Source organism: Cottoperca gobio, chromosome 21 (assembly GCF_900634415.1).
Source record: "Cottoperca gobio chromosome 21, fCotGob3.1, whole genome shotgun sequence".
NCBI lineage: Eukaryota > Metazoa > Chordata > Actinopteri > Perciformes > Bovichtidae > Cottoperca > Cottoperca gobio.
The window spans coordinates 13,348,153-13,373,444 of record NC_041375.1 but is presented as its reverse complement, the minus strand read 5'-3'; the positions used below and the strand labels follow the sequence as shown (position 1 = coordinate 13,373,444).

Below are 25,292 nucleotides of genomic sequence, written 5' to 3'. Positions count from 1 at the left end.
GGTGAACGTACGTACACACACAGCTACGAGTGTGAGCGAGTTTGAAACGCTTAATTTAACGGGTTGTCTGAGCATGCGCGGTCCGTCATGTTTTTATCCCCTCAATTACCGAAAGAGGGCAGCACAAACCCGGGTGCAGCAGTGTTCATTCATTTCATGAAAGAGTTACATGATCAGGACTGTGGTAGGAATAACCACCCTAATCACTCAAAATCAGTGCTGGAAGAAGTATTCAGATTCTTTACGTGATACTAATAACACACTGTGAAAATACTCCACTACAAGTTAAAGTCCTGCATGCAAAATTGAACTTAAGTAAAAGTAATCCTACGTAAGTAGCCTATTAGCTGAAAAAAATGTACTTAAAGTTTGAAAGGTAAAATTAGTCATTGTGCAGTAAAATGTTTCCTGTCAGTCTCGTGTTTTTGGATCAATATTTGGGTCTACTTCTGCATTAATGTGTAGGCTATGCTGCATTGTATGCTTGTATATATAAGGTTATGCTAATTTAGTTGATATACTGTTGAGAAGTAATAAGTATTTATCTTAGGAAGTTGGATAACTTTCTCTACACACAAAGGAACATGCCACCCTTCTGTTTATCACAAACATTGAAAATCACCAAATTCGAAAAGATGTCAAACAAATGTAGTGGAGTAAAAAGTTCCCTATTACCCTTACTTAGTTACATTCCACCAGTGCTCAAAATAACATTGTAATACAAATAAAATACTACACCTCTGTTTCAGAGCACCAGAATGTGTAGTTCCTGTGTTTTCTTACCCATCTCTCCTGTAATATTGTCACACAACATGCTCCATATTTTGGTCTACCTGCAAGTTATTTTCCCACCTCATTGTACAATTTGTAATATTGTTGCAGTTATTGTCTCTTCAGTACAGTGTTGTTTTTATCACAGGTTTAAAAAGTTACATTTGTCTAATCTTCTGTAATTACCACAAACATAATGTGGAACATAAACAAAAGCATTCAGTCAGTGACGGGCGCACATGAAAGACTTTGCAATAATTTCCACAACTGTTGCTGCAGCATATAGGAACGTTATATGGATGGATGTCATTCATCATATAGCAAAGTGATGGGGTGGATTTGCCAAGCTATCATTCAGTGCAACATTCCTTTGTGTCACAGAGTCTCCTCTAATTACTTCTTGCCTGGAGCTTTGCAATACAAAGCCTCTTCACCTTAAACACAACAGGGAGCCATGAATCCTCAGCCAGTCTGCACAGGACCAGCCCTATTTCTAAACCACACCAGGAGCAGTACGTTAAAAGGTCACCCCGACTACTGAATGGTCAGATGGTCATCTTTTATGGTCTGGAAGGTGAACTACCACCTACAGCTGCCAGTTATTGAGATATGCTTCATGTCACTTTGCATACTGGTTGCAACCCCCTTTTCACAGAAGTATAATTAGAGGAAACAAATCATAAACGCCAACAAAAGGTAAATCTAGAGCACTAAAATGAGTTGAGGTTTCTGTTGAGAATACTGTGATCATCCACAGTTTCTTAATTAAAACGACATCTTTTCTAACATCTTTACACAAGTTGACATTGCTTAGTAAATGTATTTGTTAAGGAAACCTCAGACCCTTTAATCCCTTTTCCTCAGGCATGGTCATTTAAAGTCCAGAGCGGAGACCAAAGGTGAGCAGGCCTTTGCCATTAAGGTCTCTACACATAAAAAAAAACCTTCCTGTGGAATTTATGCTGGCATCAATATCTCCTCTTAAAAAAGGCTTTTAACCCCATTTTATTTTTGCAATTTTGTCTTTATGCTATTTTATTCTGATGTAACCTTATTGTTGTTTATATTTAATACTTTTTTCTACAAGGTTTACTGACTTAACTGATTTAAAATAATCAAGACTTAAAAATAATCGAGATTAAAAAATATATATATATATATATATATATATATATATATATATATATATGGTTGACTCTCTGCCAGATTCTGAGAACAAACTGCTTCAAACCAATATTTTCTTAGGCTCACCTTAAAAAACTCAGTCTAAAAACAATCATGCATTCAATCGCAGGCATGTTGTCCTCTCACAGCAAATACTGTGAGATAGTTAGCAGAATTCAACAGTTAATATAACTATTTAACTGTTTTGTGAGTTGTTGGTTTTGTTGAAGTATACATGAGTACTGATGTATCTATCCACTGATGTTGCTGGCAGTAAAAGAGTTATGTAACCTTTCAATAAAAAAAGACAAATACACAATATGATAACTATATGTGTGTGGTATATAATAATTAGTTATCTCCTAGTAAACTTAACACATTTCAGTAAACACACAAGGTTGCTTCCCTTTTGCAAACATACCCCAGTTCCCCTGCCCTGAGGGCAGAGCAGGAGTCCTGGCATGGCTCAGTGGGATCCGGTCTGTTGGTGCTTATAAAGGAGGAGTGAGTGTCTCGGAGTCTCTCACTCTCTGCTCCACAGAATGACTGACACTGCTGCTACTGCTGTTCAATCAATGAGCTAACTGGAGCTCGCTGTGCACGCCGCTCCTCTGCTGTTCCTGCTACCTTCTTCGAGTCTGCGTTTTGAGCTGCACTCGAAATAGGACACTGAAAGACTAGAAATTGCAACTTTTCCAAAGGAGGTCAGACTGTGAGTTGACATGACAAGACAATTACTCAATTATGTTAAGGATACACTTTTACATCAAAATAATACTCAGCAAATGTTTGTTTGACTTTTAATTGCAAACTTCTGAAATGTTTTTAAATTTAGCAGATAAAATATAAAAATATAAAAACTTTTCCACTCTGATTTTATTTTCATTTCTTTAATTGGTGAAATAACGTGATACAAAACAAAAATAGTGAAATGTATACACAGTAGAATAAATAAGATAGATGCAATGGATAGACATACAGACAAAGCATAGAGCAGTTACCATGATGATGTATGTGATGAAATGATAAAAGTCCAGGGGTAAGTGTAATTGTGTGTGTGTGTGTGTGTGTGTGTGTGTGTGTGTGTGTGTGTGTGTGTGTGTGTGTGTGTGTGTGTGTGTGTGTGTGTGTGTTTATGTGTGCATGTTTGGTGTATGAGATGCAGTGATGTGTACACTGTATGTGTTTGGACAAGTTGGTGTGTGGAGTAGGCTATGGGATGTGCGGCAGAGAAAAGAGACAAGGACAAAAACATTGTGTTAATGTTGTAGTGACAGGAATAGAATACAATAATACATTAAAATGATAACAATATAACAATATTAGCATACACATCATTAAACAATACAATATAATGTAATAATAACATGATGAAACTACTTTTGTGGACTGTGAAATTGATTCATTTTGTTTAGTTGTTGCTATTTTTCTTCATAGTTGGGACAAGGATGTTCTCCTCCTCTTCGTTGGTGCTGCTGGTCACATCACTGACCATCATCTGGGCCCAGGACTTTAACGAAGAGAGGAAAACTAACAAGAAATCCAGGGCAAAACCTCTGGTTGCAAATATTCATGACGGACAAGGTAAGGTGAAAAATAAAATGAATGAAAAATATTTGTATTCTCTTTTTTTGTGCAGGACATTCAACATCATGTTTTTACAGTATTATAGTCAGGTGTTGTTCATGTCTTGCTGTGATTGTACTAGCCTGCACTCTGCCCCTGATAGAAAACAATGCATCATTTTGACATGATGTTAAATCAAAATGCAATCAATTACTTAGTGAAAGTAATAACACTTGTAATTCATTCATCCTGTTCTGTGTGCACACAGCCATCCTGGATGAGGACTGTAGCTTGGAGCTCTCCTTCTTGTTGGACAGCTCCGAGAGCGCCAAGGACAATCATGAGCAGGAAAAGCAGTTTACCATGAACCTGGTGAACAGACTCCAAGGGATGCAGCTGCAGACCGGCCGCAGCTTGGGTTTGAGAGTGGCTTTGCTGCAGTACAGCAGTCACGTTATCACAGAGCAAACCTTCAGAGACTGGAGGGGAGCAGAGAACTTCAAGACCCTCATAGCTCCCATCATCTACATTGGGCACGGCACCTACACCACCTACGCCATCACCAACATGACCAAGATCTACCTGGAGGAATCCAGCCCCGGCAGCATCAAAGTAGCCGTGCTTCTTACAGACGGTATTTCCCACCCGAGGAACCCAGACCTTTTCTCTGCTGTTGCTGATGCAAAGAACCAGGGCATCAAGTTCTTCACTTTGGGCATCACCCGGGAAGCCAACGAGCCAGCAAATGTAGCCCAGCTGCGTCTACTCGCCAGCTCCCCGGCATCCCACTTCCTCCATAATTTACAGGATGAAGACATTGTTGAAAGAATCGTCACTAAGATTGTGAGTGTGATACCTTGTCTTTCAGCAGACACCGCTGAGAAGAAAAGTGATGTATTTGCTTTGAATAAGGATCTATTCAGAGTTGACACATGGGCAGGTTTGTTCAGGTATTCCTCTAGACATGGAATGAGGACAATGCTCAGGAGAAACAAATGAAAGAATGATGTGACAGCTTTGGATTTGAAGCTTTTTGCACAGATTTAGTGAAATACTGTTTGAGATTATCGTCTAGGATTCCTAGAATTTCACACTTGACATGTATTTAGACATGTATTTCTCAATGGCATTAACTCATCATTCATTACAAGTTGCTCTAAATGTTGAGGTATTCAGGATTGATATTTGTATTTATATTTTGTTAGTATGAAGTTGTTTTATAGGCAATTATTGGGCTTTTAAATGATCAAATTAAATGATGATAACGAACAGGCATCACTAAGCAACAACTGAACAAATCACACTATGGACTACAATATTGCTTTAATTCAATCTCTGTCAGATATTCATCAACTTTTGTTTTCTTTGCAGACTAGCTTGGCTGATGAATCAGTAAGTATTATTACAATTACACAGCGCATATATGGAATTTTTAAAATGTTTATAATGTGTAATTCGGTGAGGGTTTGTAGAATTAAAGTTCATGACAGCTTACCAAACATGTCTCTTTTTCTGAAGTGCCCTCTGGCTCAGAGATGTGCTTGTGATAAAGGAGAGAGGGGACCAAGCGGGCCTGCGGTGAGTATTTAGACTTAAACCTTTAAAATATTCCACAAGCAAAGAGCAGTTTCCTTTGAAGTGTCACAAGTCAGAAGAAAAGATTCCTGAAAACTTGTGCAGAGAAATCTAACATCCTGATATTTTAGGAATGGTAATTGTGCCGTTTTGAACAATGAGGATAATTACTTGCTTTTTTTCTCCTCGGTATAGCTTGCAGGCATTTGCACAAGCAGAGGAAGTGGATATGTGTTCCTGCACCACATTCTAAAAGCAAATCTATGGCAACAAGAAAAGGAGATCAGACACTATGGTCTGCTATTCCCAGAGAAATATGTTTGTTGTTCCCCATCTCCGTCAGCTATTGTGCATTTCTCATCTAACATAAATTGTCCCCCATGGAAACCAGAGGCACCACATTTGGAGCTCCCCTCCCTATAAAACTGGACCTTTGGCCACCATAAATCTCCCATACAACCCCTACTGACATGGTCAGTTATTCATTTCTGTGTGATGATCTCTCACCAGCTCAAGACAAGACACCCAGTCACACTAAAAGACGGCTCAGATAATGTCTATCTTTCCAGCGACCTAGCAGATAATCACGTTGCTGACAGACAGCTGCATGGCTATTAACCAGGTGCTTTCACCTCAGAGAGATTCTTCAAATTCTTACAATCAAACGAAGAGGCTCTCAAAATTGCTCTTATTAGTTATATGACCACAAACTAGCGATTTCTGGTAAATAGCAATTGACACATGTTGTCCAGGTGCAGCTCAAGACAATGACCCCTGGCCCTTTGGACAAGACACCTCATGCCCTCCTGTTCATTCAGGCATCAGCCCAGTTACCATTTCCCCCTATGTTTTTCTCAAACAATGCCTGTAAAACAAAAAAGAACTTGCACTTTCACTTTGCATAGACATGGTCATGATAAACTTTATATTCAGGTTGTGGGTTATAGACCTGTTCATCATGTGTGACTTTAGTGATAAGATATGATAAGATGTACTTAATATTGACCCCCCAGGGAATTTTGTCTTGGGCTCCAAGCCGCTGCATCACACAACACACTTGCCAACAAAGTCACAATGCACACACATAAAACATCATATATATATCATATGAACATACATACATACACTCATGCATAAGCGTGCTTAAATTCACAAGTTGAGTGTGAGACAGTTTTTAAATAATAAAACTAGGTATTATAAAAACAAATCAGAAATAATCAAATCGCAATATCCTAAATTCTAATCATATAAAACTACCACTTATTTCAATTTGGCATCACAAAGCAACACAACTTAAATCTTGTTGTGGTTGGGTTGTTCACAATAATCAGTTCCTCCCTGAGCACAGATTTTTCATATAAAGGCTGAAGATAGGGATGTGTTTTTTTCCCCCTATGATCTTCATGGCCGTTTGAGTAAGTCGTGCAAGCTTAGACTTTAACTGTGATGTTACCATAACATACTTGTATGGCATATCGAATTACACTCTCTGAAATTGTTTGATAAAACAAGCCATGCCAAAAATCACATCCTCTGTTGTAGCTTATAACAAAGGTTTTCAACATGTACATGCCATGTGACGTGAGCGCACTGTCAATGTGTCAAGAGATGAGCAGAAATGAATCAACTTAACCCTGACTTTGTCTCATTCTCCAGGGGAAAAAAGGTCGCTCCGGAGATGATGGAACCCCAGGGCTTCGAGGGTTAAAGGTGCGTGCTTTTTGATGGACATGTGGACTACGCATGTCTTAACTGGTGGGCTCTTTCAGGTGTTACATAATATAATACATTATATAAACATAGAGATAGAAAACATCAACAACAGTTGACAAGCTTCCTTAACTGGTCCATCCAATGTAAAGTACTTGGTAAAACTTAAATAAATAAATCTAATTAATAAAAAGAAGAATGTTTAGAATAGTAGTGATATATATGGAACGTAGGACTTGTTAATAATTATTATCTATGATTATCATTGACATATTTGATTATTTGTAACAGATTTGTACATTTTTATTCATGAAATTAATTAAATATTTGTATTTAAAACTTTTCCAGAAGTTTATGAGGATAAAGAAACCATCATCTGTATCATGAATAAAACAATTCAGTCAGATATTGATCTGTTAAATATGTAAGTATTAGGATTTAGTCAAGAAACAAACTCTATAGTGCTCTTAAACCGTCTTATTTATACTTATAAAGCAAATCCAGGCACTTGTGTGTTATGAACTTAACTGCCATTATTATTTGTGATTACAAATAACAGTAAAGTTTATGCTGTGCAGTTGTTTGCCTCTTACTTATCCAGCACAGTTTCTACTAATACTAGTAACTGTTCTTCTTTCTTTTCACTTGTTTCCCGCGGAGTAACACAAGGCTCAATTTAAGGCCCCCTTTTATTCTCTTTTTGTGCTCCCATTGGGCTCTATTATTAGAAAAGACTTATCACTGTCAATCTGACGATATGTAGCTACACCTCCCCTTGAAAACAGGTAATGCCCATTGTTGACCAAGATCTTTGAGAGTCTTTTAGATATGATTAGATTGATGAACATGTTCTGATTTTCGCCCTTCAGACGGCAATAGTGATTTAACAAAATGTTTGGATCCTTGTCCTTTAGAGTGCATACTTTACACAGATATGTTTATTCAAATGTAAAAAAATGTTTACATCTTGTCTGTTGTACACAATTTATATGTGAGTTGCTAAGTCCGCCTTGACAGCCTGTATTAGCCTGTATTAGCCTTCATTCACTGGATACCAAGATTGATTTTAAGGTCCTGTCATTAGTTTCTTAAATACTGCATATTGTTGAACCTATTTATATTTCTTTACATTTTATATCCCGCCATTATTGCACGTACACACCTTTAATCTAACAGTGATTGAGCATTTGCCATTATTGCAAGAATGTTTTATACTGTAGTTTCCCTCACATCCATTTTTCAAGTCTGCACAATACTTACCTTTTTACCTCAGTATTTGTTTCTACACATGACATTTTATATCCTGTCCATTTTATCGCTTGTGTTTGTGTACTGTGGTTTTTTTTCTTTGGTATTTTTAGCATGTAATTGTTCTATACTGTAAGTAATATTGACTAGTTAATGATAATAATTGCTTCAGAATTATTAGGGTATGATTATTGAATTATGAATAATTATAAACAGCTAATTTATTTGACAAATTCTCAAATGAATTTTATGTTTGAGGATCATTGTGTTTATATGTATTCATTTTTAATAATGTTAAGTTTTCAGATCATTAATGTTGTTGTTATAGTAGGTGAGACATACATTTAAATGTAGGATGTTTCATTTTTTTCATCTCTTTTACCTTTTTGTTTCTCTTCTAAAACTATTTATACCTGCCATAGCAGACTGTTTAAGGACATTACTTTACAGTAGCTGTACCTCGTATTCATTGATATAAGTCAGTGAACTTTGTGTCATATCAGGGTGAAGCTGGACTAAGTGGTCTCCCCGGGCGAGAGGGTACTGAGGTAAATGCCGCCATTCATGACCAAAATGAAGAAAATATTCATTACTATCTCTGTAGTTTGTTCACACATAACATCTCATTCATTTTACAGGGGAAACCAGGTTACAAAGGAGAGATGGTATGTGATTTAGATTAATGACAATGATAACATTACATTTGGTTGGAAACGATCCCTGTGCAGTACTTGTCATTTCTACACAGGGTGAGAGGGGCGAGTGTGGCACTCCAGGAATCAAAGGAGACAGGGTACAACAGCATTGTTGACACTTCACATACTGAATATTATGTTTCCAGTTTGATAAGTCCTACTTACTGTACTTACTGTGTTTGGTCTTTCTTTTCCCTGTGTGATGTGCTTCAGGGCCCTGAGGGACCAGTTGGAACAAGAGGACTTAGAGGTCTGCAGGTCAGTCATATTTGTAAATGTGTTTATAGAGCTTGTATTTGATAGTCAACATGCTCACTCACATATCCAGACACACGTTGCGAAATCACATTACATTACTGTTCATTTATCTGATGCTTTTGTCCAAAGCAACTTACAATAAGTGCAAGAAATGTTTTTGGTTATTTCTTTATTAATGGCTGTCCTGTATGTTGTTTCTGTGCAGGGGTTACCAGGACCACATGGGGAGATTGGAGCAGAGGGCCCTCAGGGAAAGCAGGTCAGCCCCTTTAGAACAACTTTTACTTACCTCATCGAGCACATCTGCTGTGACCTTTACATTTCCCTTTATGTTTAGTTTAAACTAGAGGTTGGAGCTTTAACACCACAGTCTTTACAGCGCAGCACAGAGGCCTGTTTGTCTGGTAATAAACGCCTGTGTGAACACTTGGCAACGAGCCAAAGTATTCCCCATCATTACTGTTATTCACCAACATAGTGATGAGCCATCAGCAGAAAAATCACTAAAGGTTCTCCTAATGTTCTCCTTGTATCCTGTTACTAAATACAGACTAGGAAGTGCCTACAGCATTGTCAGCTTCTCAAATAAATAACACACATGGAAAGCCAGTACTCGGTGTCTCGCAATGTAAAGACAATGTAGGAAGCATTTGCAAATATTAACAGGTCTCTTGGTGGTCTCTATGTAGTATACATTTGAGCATATGTCCATAAAGACTCCTATAAGCCTTTTCTTTTAACTTATGAATTTTATGTATATATGATTCTAGAAGAAAAACATATTTAGGGTTAGGTTAGGGCTAGTGCACCGACAAAGTCGGAGTGTATGACCTATTGAAACTGAAAGGATTATTATTATTATTATAATTATTATTATTATTAATAATAGTACGCTTTGCCGTCTTTGAAGGACTTTTTGAGGTGTTTGGGATGCTCGAAAACTCATGAAATCTTGCACATGTGTAGGTAGTGGCAAAAATAGATATCTGACATGGGTCGTTGACATGGGCTTGAAAAATTGTGTAAGTTTTGTGTTGAAGTTTTCAACGTAAAAGCCACCACTTTTTCCATAAATTTCACGTAAATTTCATGTGGAGCCTTACAAAAAAAGCCTCTTGGTTGTGTACCATAACAGGACCCAACAGGAAGTCGGCCATTTTGAATTTCATGTGCAGTTTTAGGCAATTTTGCACCTTTGCAGGTCGTGAACTTGAAAAAAAAATCCTCATACAGATTGAATCATATCGACTTCAAATTTGGTCAGTACCATCTAAAAAATGTATCAAAATTATTTTTCACTGAACGACCTTGATGTGGTGTGGCGGCCATTTTGTGATATTTGCCAAGAAACAGGAACTTGTTATAACTGCAATATACAATGTCCGATTGGCCCCAAATTTCCATTAATGATAAGGGTCCAGTCCTGACAACATCTACATGCCCCTTTTCACTATGCGCTATCAAAGCAAGCTATTGAAAACCTATCACAATCGTGAGTTTTCATGGAATGACCTTGCCATGGTGAGGATTTTGATAGTCGCCATGACCAAAATGGCCGCTTTGCCACGAAACGTGATGATGTTCTTACTCCAATGCACCAAATTTCTCATGCTCGATAAGGATCTATGCCTGAGGATATTTACATGCCAGTTTCATGGAGTGACCCTACAGTGGCGTGGTGGACATTTTGGCCTTGGCGGCTTCAGCATAAAACACGACGATGTTGTAACTCTAACATACATGGTACAATCTGGTTTTCCCCGACCCCCACCCTCTTGTATAACTCATGAACCGTAGACTCTTGTGGGAGGCATCACTGTACTCAGCAGAGACTTCCTGTTTAGTTAGTGACAATTTCCCCACACCCTTCTCTTAAACCCTTCCCCCTTTCATAAGTCATTAACTGTTTGTCATAGACTCTTGTAGGAGGCATCACTGCACTCAGCATAGAGTTCCTGTTTCATTAGTGATGTTGTGCCCCTCCCATCTAACTTTAGCCTCGCCCAATTACATGACACATGAACAATTTGTCGTAGACTCTTGTGAAAGGCGTCATAGTACTCAGCAGATAATTCCACTTCCATTAGTGACGGTTTCCCCGCCACCTTCTTTTAAGCCCTGCCCCCTTCCATAACTCATGAACCATTTGTCATAAAAACTTGTGTGAGGCATCACTGCGCTCGGCAGTGAGTTCTTGTTTCATTATTGACAACTTGCTAAGGATTAATAGTTGTTTAAGAGCTTCCAGCAGTTATTTGTTAATTTGAGGCACTGTTGTTCAGGGTTTCTTCAACTTTGAGACATTACTTGAGCTCAAGTTAAGTTCTTATTTGTCCTGACGTGCAGGAAGAGATCAAATATCCCCACCACTAAACAAAAGATTTACATAATTATTTCAGCTTCAAATGGGCATGTTATCTGCATGTGTTTGCAGCATGCATTTATGACTGTATAAAACCAAATTGAGTTTTGAATTCAGCAGTAGTTATCAGAGATGCAACATAGCGTTTAATTACACAATAAATGACGGACATCATAGGTTTAAATGGAGGAAAGGATAACACCAAACTAATGGTTCAGGACCTATGTTCAGGACTCACGTCCTTTTGCTATATTGATAAATGATTGTGTTATTATGTGTTATTATGTTTGTGCTCACAGGGTGAACGTGGCCCAGCTGGTCCTTCAGGAATTCAGGGGGAAACTGGTACTGGACTTCCTGGACCAAAAGTAAATTATGTTATTGATGTTATCCTCTGGATACTTTGTGATTGTTTATTTGCTATCTGCATTTCTTCCAGTTTTCTTTTATTAAATGAAGTTACTATATAAATCTGCAGGGTGATATGGGATTCCAGGGCCGACCAGGTCCTCCAGGTCCCCATGGAGTGGGTGAACACGGGCTTCCCGTAAGTTAAGAAGAAACTATCCCAAAGTGATTAATGCTTTTGTGTTTGTGAAGTCCATATTTGTTTCAGTGGCAATTGTAATCTGTTGAGAAAAGCCTGTATAGGTACTTTGACCTGAGCACTGTTTGGGTGACATATTGTTCACTGTGGCTTTGTTTACAGGGACCTCAAGGACCACAAGGTGTTCAAGGGGGAAAAGGACCCCATGGCGAGGGGTTTCCCGGACCAAAGGTATTATTTCTAATATCATCAGAGAACTCATAAAAAAAATTGTAATCTTGTCTAGGTCAAAACAAAAAAATATCACAATGCTTTGTTAACATTGCCTATAGCAGTCTCTCAAAGAGTGGTCTGCGGACCACTGGTGGTCCCTGAGTATATTGGCAACATGCCACATTTGAAATCAATATATTATAAGTTTAAAGTGTCTCAAACTGTTTAAAAATTACTAGTATCCTATAGACTAGAGTGTAGCATAAATGTAGCTTAGCTACGTAGGTTTGTTTTACGATCTTATGTCATAAATGATCTGCACGGTCAATTTGAGCCGCGGTCAACTGACAAGATGGATCGATCGCTCAAGACAGGGTCAGTTAAAATTAAATTAAAAATGTGACGCAACAGTGAAGGTACATCGTCCTGATGCAGGTGATTCAGCAGCTACAAGTGGTTCAGCCGCAGTGACAACAAGTGGTTTTGTATGCGTTACTGAGTCCCAGGAGAGCGGTTCGCCGTACAACCTCCACCCGGCTGAAAGCTGTGAAACTCGGCTTGAACGCGAAAGTCCAGTGCTAAAGTGAAGAGAAAATATCACAGCGACTACATCAAATTTGGATTTTTTTGGACTGGAGATGAAGAGGATGAAGAGGTGTTTTGTGCTACGAGTCGTTGGCGAACGAGGCTATGAAACCCGCCGAGCTCAAGCGACATTTTGAGAGTAAACACAATGATTACTTTGGGAAACCTTCAGGAATTTTTGAGAGAACACGTGATGAATTTAAGAAACACATGACGAAGGCGCCCTAACAGCTTGCATTCTGCGTATGTCTCGGGAGCAAACGATCTTGCTGTGGGTAAGTGGCGGCTCTGTACGGACATAAACTCAATAATAAAAGTAGTCTACGTTTCATATGATGTGTAAAATCTATCAGCATTCACCGTTTAAATTGCATATGAACGAAATGCTTGTAGAATCAGTTGTTGTAGTTGTGTTAGGCTGTCATTTGCCGTGGTAAATTTAATTTAATTTTGATATATTTTTTCCACAAATATGTATTAAATTATTCCCCATAGTCTATTCTCTTCATTTCATAGCTTTCCTCTTGGTTGCGCTGCTTCCAGCCTCAGATGGAGATTTAGAGGTCTGGCCTTTATGTTAGAGCTTTTATCCAATCATATTTCAGCCATCATGTGTTGCCAGGGTCCACGAAATCTGCCCTTAGGCCTTCAGAATCAACAGTGCGGGCGCCTGTAGCTTAAAGTGAACGGAGACAAAACTGTGGCGTTAACCAATCAGATTTTGAGTTGGCGACACCGGGGCCAGCTAGCAGGCGTACGATAACGTCAGCACGTCCACAGTCTTTTGATTGGATACGCACTATTGAGAGGCAGAGCTATGCAGAGCTAGAAAACTTGAACGAGCTAATTTGTGTAGATTTCTACAAGCTGTTTTTTTTCAACCCACAATGGCTGAAGGAGGAGAAAAGATCGATTTGGTCGCAGATATATGTACAACGCCATTTTCAAGACAAACTTTTCAAGAAAAGATAGATATCGTGAGAAGAGAACGGCCTTGGCCGGGTTTGTCCGCCACTTTCAAATGACTAACTACGAGCGGTATCCCCGGCTCACAGCCTCCGAGAGGCACTGCACATTGTACTGCTGGGAATGCCTGCTATTTACAACTAAATTTTTCGTAAATATTAATATAACTCTGTTGTTAGGGTGATGCAACGCCTGGTTACACTGCGTTTCTGTCTAAATGTATAGTTTCTAGAGCCATGGCGTCATAATGATGGTATTAAGAGGTGGAATAATTCAGGTAGGACTGTGTAGGACATCACTGAAGGCCTAGGTGTGAAATACACGGCCCTTCACTGGTCATTTGTAATATATTGTTGGAGTGGTAAGCATGCCTATTGTTTTTGGATATTTGGGGAGTTAGGTGGTCCGTGAGTGTTATTTTTATTGGTTAAGTGGTCCTTGGTCTGAAAAAGTTTGAGAAACACTGGTCTATAGGGAAGACCAGAAAGACACAAAGGTCAGTTGTTGATGAAGTAATGCCTAAATGAGGAGAAAAATATTGATAAATGTTAAATTGTTGCAGAGAACTCTAAAGCTTTAGTCATTCATTGATAATGATATCTGAGCTATTGTATCTCATGTCTAAATGGTTCAATTTGTATGAACACATATCTTTGCCTTTAGCAACACTAGCCAGATAGAGATTCCAATCAATTACAGGGAGACAGATATCCAAAGCAAAGAGCCTGTTATCCCCTCCATCAATCACTCTGTTATGGTTCAGCAAAGCACTTAGCCCCCAGTGAAGCTGCTCAATAGTGTAAATATGTGAAGCTGCATGAATCTCCTGCACAGTGCGGCTGGAATAGTAAATAAAGCCTAAATTAAGCAGACAGTGTAATTAAAGAAGTCAGTAAATATCTGGAGAACCACAACTTGCTCCATTCTAACACTCCCTAATGTTATGGATCAATCATCTCATGTTGCATTTTCCCTATATTTAAAGCTGACAGGAAACATTGGGAGAGGAGGAAATGCAACAAACGTCCCCAGCTGGAAATTAACCAATCCTTTGATTTTGGCGTCGGCTTAAGCTGTATTTATGTTTCAGTTAAAATCAAAGGTTAACACTTATGTTGTTGCACTTCAAACTGGCTATTTGAAGACAGTGTTCACTTATAGGATTGTACCAATTTGAAGCTATTGTACTTACAAGATTCTTGCTGGTCGGAGTTGTATCTCCATGATTGTTTGCACTTTTTGTACGTTTAGCGTCAGCTAAATGAACTGTGATGTAATGTAATGTTAATTCCATTGAGTGCTGAATGTACGGTGGCCCTGAGAGCTCAATACACTGCATATGAAGAAAACACATGTTATTGAAGTTGGCTATGCATTAGTGGTGTTGGAAAATTACCTAAAATGTAACTTTTTAACATTTGTAATTTTCTTGTGTTGAGTTCTCAAGGCCACCGTATACATGGGATGTCGAGCTGATATACCTAGTATTAAATAAGGGGACGCAAATATTCTTTATTTGATGAGCAGAAAGCTATTTCTAATCATTTGTTTTAATTTTGACCAAGTTCAAAACCTACATGCATAAACATTGCATGAATCAGTTGTTAGATCCTTACAAAAACATAAGCTCTCATTAAATAATGTGTAGTCATGGAGGCTATTCTGCAGTTCATGGCCTGCATCTGTCAAAACCAGATCTCACTCTGTTCCAACTCACTGACTCACGACTCAGGTGTTCACTCTAGCGTTACTACTCACTCTGCTGTTGATGTGTTAAGCCTCTAAAATAAATATTTGTTTCACCCCCATGCTGCACTTTGGGACACATGTTTTACAATAGACTCTGGAAATACTCCATTCAAAAGGAGATCGCTGGGATTCAACCAAAGACATGCAAGACTAGGCCCAATGTTATATGGCTTACAGTATATACTATGCAAGTGGATTATTATTGCAGCAGGACAGAAAAAAGCCCACAATGAAGAGAGATTAAGGAATGGTATTCAAAAGAATTGCATCCCCTCACACAAGACAGAACATGTAGGTAAAATTGACAATAGGAGGAACGTATTTATGTGGAGGTAAACTTTTATTTGTTGAAGAAAGCTCTTGGAAACTGGAAATGTCCTCAAGCAACAACACATCTGTTTTACCAGACTTCCTAGCTGTTATAGATTTTACTCCTCTGCGGACTTCTACCTCTTGTAAAAAAAGGGATCAGAGTGATTCTGTCAGAGAGGATCAAACACTCTCTTCTCCACACACACACAAACACATGCACACATGCACACACACACACACACAAGCACGCACACGCACGCACACGCACACACACAAGCACACAAGCACACACACACACACAGGTCTGCATTTGATTGCATTTGAATGTTGCTCAGGCTTCTCCCATCAGCAACTTCTTCATTTCGTAATTCACTGGCACTGGAAAAGGTTCATGCAGTCTAGAAGTGCCATGAAGAAAAAACTGTTCCATTCTTTGTGCGTAGGATCATTTTGTATCAATCACAAGAGGATAACAGGAGCCAACATGCTCTCCTTCCATACTCTCTTTACTGAGAACGATGTGGGCTTGGCTGTGATCTAGAGGCAAGTGTCTGTGATATAACTGACAGAGATAACCTGATTTTGTCTTACAGGGGGAACGGGGGCTCGCTGGACCGAGGGGGCCAAGGGGACAGCAGGGGGCAGGAATCAAAGGAGAAAGGGTGGGTTATAAATGTATTATCTAACACAGAGAATATGCTGCAAACACAACAAAGGCTCAAATTAAATCCATAAGGGAGCCTAAAAGTCTCAGGATAGCTTATGGTTGCTTATGGTAGCTGGTTACACTTTATTCATACATTTCTCTTGAGTAAAGTACCTCAAGTGTGACAGTCCTGGTGTAAATTGTTTTGAGGACCCAAAAACATCCTGCAGAGGCATTTACTTGGTCTCTGTTCATAAACAAGATTCGAAACAGCATAGTGAATAAAGTTAAACAAGTTCAAAATCACACAGACATCATTAGTAGGCAAGCAAAGAAGATGTTAGTATTGACATCCATGAATAATGAGCAGAACATGTGAAAATGTGTTAACACAAAGCCGAACTCATGACATCAAAACTCAGTTTTGTGCGCATTGTTGTTCTGTACGATCTGCCCTCTGTCCCACACTACAGCCTTTTATTACCATTCTGTCATGTACTGACTACAGTGTTTACAGTGAAAATACTGTCTAACTGGGAAGATTATTTGGCCTTAGTGGAGATCTGCATTATACAGAAGCCCTGATGTGCACGTGAGAAAAAAGTCCGATCTAAACCGTTTTCTCTCATGAATCATACGTTTCCTAATTAGTTTTGCATCCTCTGTGAAATGGGTGGGGGAGTTTCTGGAGCGTCATTTTGAAAGTTATTTTTTCTGGCTTTTTATGCCTTTAATGATAGTGTGGGGAAGATTAGGAAAGGGGGATAGAGAAGGGGGACGACATACAGCAAATGGCCACGGGTCGGACTCGCTGTTGCAAGGACTCAGCCTTTATACATCGTTCGCCCGCTCTACCGGGTGAGCTACCGGGGCGCCTGTCATCATTTAATTTTTAAGTCCCTTTTATTCATCTATGAAAACAGGTCAAAGATGATTTATTTTGTCATGATCATTTTTTCTAAGTGTTTGTTGGTGTAATACTCATTTTGGCCAAAAGAGGCTTAAGTGTACCACTACCCCATCTTCTAAGACTAAAAGCGTTTCTTTTTATCTGTTCTTAAATCATAAACACAGGAGAGAAAACTATTTAGATCAGACTCTCACTTGCCACTCAGGGCTTCTGTAGCAGGCTTTGTTTTTCTTTTTATTAACATGCTATTGCTAGATATCGATTATATATGTACATCTATGTAGTCAAAGGGAGTCACAGAGAACTGAAACTGTGCTGTTTTACTTCCAGGGTGACTTGGGGCCTCTAGGTTTTCCAGGGCCGACTGGACTGACAGGAGCGGGCATACAGGGAGAGAAGGTCGGCAAGATGTCCTCATCTATATTTTCACAATCACACTGACTGTACGTACATAAAGTAGTAGGACACGCTACATCAAATGCCCTCTAACTTTTATTGTGCTCAGGGAGTCGAGGGTCCAAGAGGTCCACCAGGAGGCAGAGGACACAAAGGAGAAGGTTTACCTGGACCTAAGGTTTGATAAAACACCTGCTTTATGAAATGTAGCTACTGCGAGTCAAGTGTATGTAGGGTAAGGTTTTTAAGTTTTTTATAATAACCTATTTCCTCACGATATTTCTATTTCTAGGGAGACCAAGGTTTACCAGGAGAGCAGGGAGTCACGGGAGAGAGAGGCATTGGTGAGCCTGGTCACAAGGTAAACAAGTCACCTTAGTGATGTTAGCATATGGGGAGTGCCAATATTACCGAATCCATCAAAATCACATAATACTTGTACTGTTACAGGGAGATCCTGGAGCAGCTGGTTTGGGGGGTCTGCCTGGTCTTCCAGGAGAGGAAGGAACTCCAGGACAGAAGGTAAAGTACATTATGCCAACTCTGTGGAAAACTTCCACTTTGTATCCCGATTACTATAGTACTATCTAGGAGTTCATTCAGTCAATTTACCATTGAACTCTTTCTCAAATTCTATTATTACTTTTAAACTATAGAAATGTATTTACTAGTAGTTGATAATGCATTGCTGTGCACTTGAATTGTTGCCATAGCAATTTACACTTGCACAAAAGAGCTCTGGTCTCAGAATTATATCGGTATTGGCAGATATCCAAATTCAAGTATGGGGAAATGATCAGAAGTGAAAAAAGGTTGATCAGTGGAATCTCTAATCTGAACTCTACCTTCTTTCCTTTGTGCATTGGTTTACAATGAAAACAACTTGATTATTTCCAGAGTTATTTCTCACAACTGATTTGAGAAATGATTGCTTCTGTCTCATCTATCTTTTGTCTCTCAGGGGGAGGCTGGATTGTCTGGTTTAAGAGGTTCTGAAGGAGCTCAAGGAATTGGCATTCAAGGGGAGAAGGTATGCTTTTGATTATATATTCTTGTTCGGTTCAGAATTTATACGACAACAAATGTTACAGTAATCACATGATGTGTGCTGTAATCTCTCCCAGGGTGACCAGGGTCTGAGGGGCATCCGTGGGTTACATGGGCCTCCTGGGGTCTCAGGACCCTCTGGACCAAAGGTAAGAATTAATGGATCATGTATGTGTGATAGCTTCCATGATAAAGTAAGCCTCCTTCCACTTATTCCATGATGCCACACTAACCCAACCTTTGAATAGAGCCAGAAAACAAGTCCTCTGCAGGTTGCTGGCAGCAATGGATCTTAAGTATCTTGTCAACTCTCATCTTTCAGGGTGAACGTGGGATATCAGGCCAGCAGGGCATGCTGGGACAGCCAGGACGGTCCATATCAGGTCCAAAGGTAAATAAATAAAAACTCATCATCAAACTGTCTTTTAACACAGATCTTGGCTCCGAGGTAGAGGAGACAAGCCAGGAGAGCTGCCAGTTAGAGTCTGATGTGATGTAATGCATCAAAAACATTGTTGCAACCATTCATCACTATTACTTTATTGTCTTGTCTTGTCTCCAGGGCGATGTCGGCCCTGCTGGTTCACCTGGTCCTGTTGGGGAAACAGGCCATGGATTACCCGGTCCAAAGGTAATCACTGTCTTTTGTTTGTTAAAAGCATATTGTTCTAATAAGCACAATGTTTTCTTTTCGTTTTATTAGGTTTTTTTGTTTTGCAAGACAAAAGACAAAATATAATGTCAGTGATCAGAAAAATGTTGATGGTGTTCATCACTAAACTTTTGTTTCACCAGGGTGATCATGGTCATCTGGGTCCATCTGGTCCAGTTGGACCAAAAGGCGAAGGCATCCCCGGCCCTGTGGTTCGTATCATCAACATTTTGCACATAATACAATTCATTAAGCAATAAATCATGTGCAAGTTGGCACAATCTAAACTAATAAATGTATTTATTTCAGGGTCCTCCAGGTCTACAGGGCTTAGGGGGTGAGCCGGGCCCAGAAGGATTAGGAGTTCCTGGTCCCAAGGTTTGTCTCAACATGTTATTTGTATGTATTGGGATTCTCATTGTGCATATTTCATAATGTTATGTCTGTTTCAGGGTGATGTTGGCTTTCGAGGATTGCCAGGGTTGCCCGGCCCAGCTGGAGAGGGCTTAAAAGGACCGCCTGTAAGAAGATTAGCAAACAGCTTGATCAAACTATAATACATATACAAATATGAATCATAGCTAATAAATACACATATTAAACCTTTGACAATATGTCAGGTTAGAAGCATGTCCTATGATTATTTACCATGTGCAGGTTGTAAACCAGTGCTCTGATTCCTCTGATTTGTTTTAAGGGCAATGTAGGGAGGCAAGGACCTGCTGGTCCAACTGGACCTTCAGGACAAGGTACTCAAGGCCCAAAGGTAAGTGTTACCACTGTTTCACACCAGCATCCATCTTTCAAGCATTTACCAAGCTCTCCATAATCAGGATTAATTCACATTTTTCCATAGCAAGTAAGAGTGAAGCAATATGATGTACTTAATTGGTACTGACACAATAGAACTGCCTGAGAAACTAGCTCCAGGACAAAACCGTACAATAATTTATGATCTACCGAGAGTGTGGAAAGCTTCCATATGATTCAACAAATCTAATTTCAGGGTGAGCCAGGATCTCAAGGTATGACTGGGCCTAGAGGGCCTCATGGACAAGGTTTACTTGGAGCTAAGGTGACAGATTTACACATATCTTTTAAACATTTTATTGACATCTGATTTACTGGTTTCTGACTGACAAATGACTCTGTAATGTTACAGGGTGATCGTGGATCACAGGGTGAGAGGGGCACGAAAGGTACAAAAGGAGACTTAGGAGATGACGGAGTCTCTGGTGAAGCAGTAAGAAAAACACATCCCATTCCTCACTTCCTCAAATAAATAATCAAACTCATAATGTCGATTAAGCTATGCACTGGGCTGAAACAATAATAATGTTTTTAACTTTTCCCCAATCCCAGGGAAGGTCAGGAGCAAAAGGAGACCCAGGCCTTACAGTAAGTTCATCAACTAATGTTTGAACATTCAAGGAGTTTTAGGGATTTCCTTCTAATATAAATGTCCTTCTTGTTTTCAGAGAGAAGACATTATTAAGCTGATCAAAGAAATATGTGGTAAGACTACAAGTCTAGTTTATTGGTTTAACCGTTAATAAGGAGCTGGTATCTAAAGGGAAAGCATATGGCAATGAGATCTGATACATCTATTAGCACTTTGAACGGACGAGTGCTATGAATGTAAAGCCAAAGTATGAAAAAGTCTGAAATTAGTTTTATTGTCAAATGTTTGGTTCAGATTCTGATGGCACTTTTTTATATTATCTGCAGTGTTTCATAGCAGTAATAATTAAAGATTAAAGACTTTTAACACATATTCTAACCTTTAAAATTAATATTGTAAACATGTTAGCAAATAGTTGCACAATATATACACATCCAGCAGACATGGAGTGACATTAGCATTCATTTGGATTCACGTCAAGTCCAACATTCACTGTCCTTTTAGCTTTGTTTTGGTCTCTACCAACTCACAAATATCTGCTGTTTTAGTCGGTGTAACTGTGTGTGTGTGCTGTTTGGTGCTGGGTAGGTTCATAGTGACCTTTTAGAGCTTGTTATGACTGGAAACAATAAGAGCCGCGAGAGTGAACCAAAACAGTAAAGTTGCCCGTCATAAAATCAAAACAATGACCTGAAAGGCGCTAAAATACTCGATAGTCTAGTGATGATTCTCTGTGGCTTCATCATTGCGATGATCTTGCGAGGTATTTGATCAAATGTTACAATAAATATATTGATTACTGCAGCTTTAAAACTATCATTGGCTAAACTAGAGTATAGGACAGCAGTGACAGTATTTCATTGTTTTCAGGATGTGGCATCAAGTGCAAAGAAAGGCCAATGGAACTTGTGTTCGTCATCGACAGCTCGGAGAGTGTCGGTCCCGAGAACTTTGAAATCATAAAGGACTTCGTCACCAGGTTGGTCGACAGGACCACAGTCGGACGCAACGCCACCAGGATCGGACTGGTCCTCTACAGTCTGGATGTCCATTTGGAGTTCAACTTGGTTCGCTACATAAGCAAACAAGACGTTAAGCAGGCGATCAGAAAAATCCTTTACATGGGTGAGGGCACCTACACCGGCACCGCCATCAGAAAGACAACTCAGGAGGCTTTCTTCAGCGCTCGGCCTGGAGTCAGGAAAGTAGCCATCGTCATCACTGATGGTCAAACCGACAAACGAGAGTCTGTGAAACTTGACATAGCTGTGAGGGAAGCTCACGCTGCAAACATTGAGATGTACGCCTTGGGGATCGTCAATTCTTCTGATCCTACGCAGGCTGAGTTTCTGCGAGAACTCAACCTCATTGCCTCTGACCCCGACAGTGAACACATGTACCTTATTGATGACTTCAATACTCTACCAGGTGATTACCACAGTCAGATGTTCAGCAGTGTCTTTCATTATTAAAATATACAGCTTTAATAGCTTTCAGCTGAGAGGTTGTAAAGCGCCTAACTGATTTCTGAAATTCTTTTTTCCAGCACTGGAGTCTAAACTCGTCAGCCAGTTCTGTGAAGATGAGAATGGCGCCCTCATTTACAATCACATTACAAATGGACACTGGAATGGCAACAATGGCCATCGTCATGGTAATAATGGAAACAATGGACATAGTGAGAACACCAATGGATATAATGGCTATGGCAATAATGAATATGGGGAGACTGAAAATGTTCACAATAACCACGAGGAGATCCAAAATCAGAGACGCACCGACAGCCGAGGCCGTGGAGACACTTTCACGCTGCCCATCAGTGCCGATCCTCTCCCTTTCCAGGTCTGAAACTCACTCTGCATTGTTTTAATTAAAGTTTACTGTTGTCATCTTCTTCTCTGATGGTGCAGAATTCACTGATACATTTTTACGTTGTCGTCTTACTCCAGGCGGTGGAAGATGATGAAGGTGAAGATTTAGACTTCAGAGCCCAAACGCGGGGCGGTAATGCTGTAGCAACCAAAGCTGTAGTTAACAAAACAGCGTCTTTATCGCCTGTGAGAGAAAGCTCCGTTCTCCAATGATGCTGTCTTATCATCTTCTTCGTCTTCATCCTCATCTGCAACATCTGTGTCAACACTGGGCTCAGCTTCATCTTTAAACTCTAATCAGTTCCAGCCCAGTCCAGTCCTGCCTGAAGGTGAGTACTGCACTCCTGCTCAACAGGCCTTTTTCACAGAGGACATGTTGACATAGTAACAGATGGAAAAGCACAGGTGTTATTAATAAAACTAATGATGGCTGAATTGTATTTAGCTGCTTAGGTTTCAGGTTCCTGGTGATGTGCATGCTGGCTCACTGTCATGGCTTTCAGGGAGACTTGAATAGAACAGAGCCATCATTAATGTTATTAGTAACAGTTGTGCTTTTCCTACTATAACGAGTCAAATAAATCAAACATCTGCTGTGAAAAAGGTCTATTCTCATTGAGTACATAAATATTTCTGGAAAAATGTGCATCTCACTCACCATTTCTTCTTCAGCGGCCCCTGTTATTGATCCCCGCTGTAACCTCACCTTGGACCAAGGCACCTGCCGAAACTATACCATCCACTGGTACTATGACAAGCAGGCCAACGCCTGCGCACAGTTTTGGTATGGAGGCTGCGATGGAAATGACAACCGATATGAAACAGAGAATGAGTGCAAGAAGACTTGCGTATTCAGAACAGGTAACTTGGATTTCTAACAGCAAATGTGCACAGTTTTCTTTTTTTATTGTCTGAATATTATACTGTCTTATCCCCAGCAGGATAAAGGGAGAAGAAGCCATCGTAAAGTGAACTTTATTAATCTACAATCTACTGTTTGTTATTTGAATGAGATGCATTCTGTCAGTTGGGTTCAGAGAATAATTTCAAGCACTTTTGTCCTCACACACAAATGTAGTTTTTGATAAAATAGCAAGACAGTGCTAAAAGGGCATGACCAATTGAATCAAATCCTGGAAAACTGTTGACATGTTGCTGCATCATCCCAATGAATGACTGACTGACTTCGATAAGATTAACTTTTACAAAAACAGACTTTATTACCTCAAAGAAATTAATCTGTAGATCATTGTTATACATATGAGCCACTTGCTTTACCTTGTGTTGATATTATTTACTGAAATATGCTGAGTACTTGTGTGTGTTCTGTTTGTTGTTATTATAATGTGTGTAATTTCAGTATTCAAATTAACTGGCAGCTGTAAAAGAGGGCCATTTCTGTCTGGGTTGGTATTGCAGAGATTTAGGATTTCTGCAATCCATCCATTAAAGGCTTGTCTGTTTGGGCAGTGTGTGTGCGTATCTGAATACATTTGTTCATGTTTTTTAATAATAAAATGTAAAAAAATGGTGGTTTGCCTGTTTTTTATGTGTTTTAATAGGGAAAATAACCAGTGTCATTATTACCATTTTAACCATCGTCATCTGTTTGAATTATGAAAATTAACTAAATCTAAATGAAAAGTTTATTTTAATTTGATCTGGAACACACAGTTTCCCTCTTGCACATGTAAATTAAGTACGACTTGTTTGTCTCTGTGTGTTTTTAAACATCTTAATTGGTAGGTCTTTATAGCACACCTGCATTCAATACAGCCGTAATGAACTCTCTCTGGGGTTTAATAGTTGGCATGACTTTGGAGCATTCCATTCCACACTCACGATGGGGGGGGGGGCTTAATCACTTTTATAGCACACTATTATTTGAAGGGCATATGTTTCAAGGCAAAGGCCATTTTCTATTTATAAAAGACAAACATGTATCTATTATATACATTTTGTGCACCCCTGTTTTGAAACAGGCAGAGGTAGAATGTGTCATTTCATTGAGCTGCTTTGGTGCATGCCATCGTTAATGTCGTTAGTAACAGCTGTGCTTTTCCTGCTATGAGGAGGAAAAATGCCTGTACTTTTACAAGCTTGTTCATCGAGTACGCAACTGTGTTTTAATGTAAAATCAATTTCAAGGAGTTGCATGCATTCAGTGACGTGTAGACCTCAAGTCAATTAAAGATAGCAACATGTGGATTCATTTATTGTTTTAGTTTTTTTAACGAGGTTTTGCAAAGTAACACGTCTTATTTATCAAAAATAAATGCCTCTATTCTGTACGTTTATCAAGCTTTGTGTCATTCATTGCACAGAATTGTCTATTGAATTGTTTTTCCTCAGAAACATTTTTTTCATGATAATTTAACATGATCAAATTTACGACGGAGTTGATTACTTGGTCATCCTACGTTACTGTTTGGAAGCTAAACTCATTTACTGTCGACCACTCTCTATAATGCACCATACCCTACCATCAAGTTTTCTTTGTATATACTTCAGAACACGTCTAATACTCTTGCCTAGCAAAAGTTATAGTAATATCTTTTAGACCCGTTACTATAGCTTCTATGACTACACATGAAAGGTGCATGAAATTGATCTCTCCAACTCACTAAGTCTATCAATAACTATAATA

The 25,292-nt window shown here is 39.3% G+C and overlaps 1 protein-coding gene across 1 annotated transcript; it reads left to right on the top strand.

Moving 5' to 3' along the window:
- Nucleotides 1-1,320: 1,320 nt before the first annotated feature.
- Nucleotides 1,321-24,166, top strand: col28a2a (collagen, type XXVIII, alpha 2a). The gene is given in 37 exon segments (XM_029459376.1): nt 1,321-1,345; nt 3,373-3,519; nt 3,770-4,344; nt 4,873-4,893; nt 5,020-5,079; nt 6,733-6,786; nt 8,538-8,582; nt 8,673-8,699; nt 8,783-8,827; nt 8,943-8,987; nt 9,193-9,246; nt 11,649-11,717; nt 11,828-11,896; nt 12,059-12,127; nt 16,315-16,383; nt 17,608-17,676; nt 17,783-17,851; nt 17,966-18,034; nt 18,124-18,195; nt 18,635-18,703; nt 18,798-18,869; nt 19,043-19,111; nt 19,283-19,351; nt 19,516-19,584; nt 19,682-19,750; nt 19,825-19,893; nt 20,070-20,138; nt 20,379-20,447; nt 20,535-20,615; nt 20,735-20,770; nt 20,851-20,887; nt 21,645-22,202; nt 22,321-22,616; nt 22,724-22,849; nt 22,851-22,974; nt 23,318-23,506; nt 23,587-24,166. Coding segments are annotated over 37 exon segments (3,729 nt in total). The 3' UTR covers nt 23,592-24,166.
- Nucleotides 24,167-25,292: the final 1,126 nt, after the last annotated feature.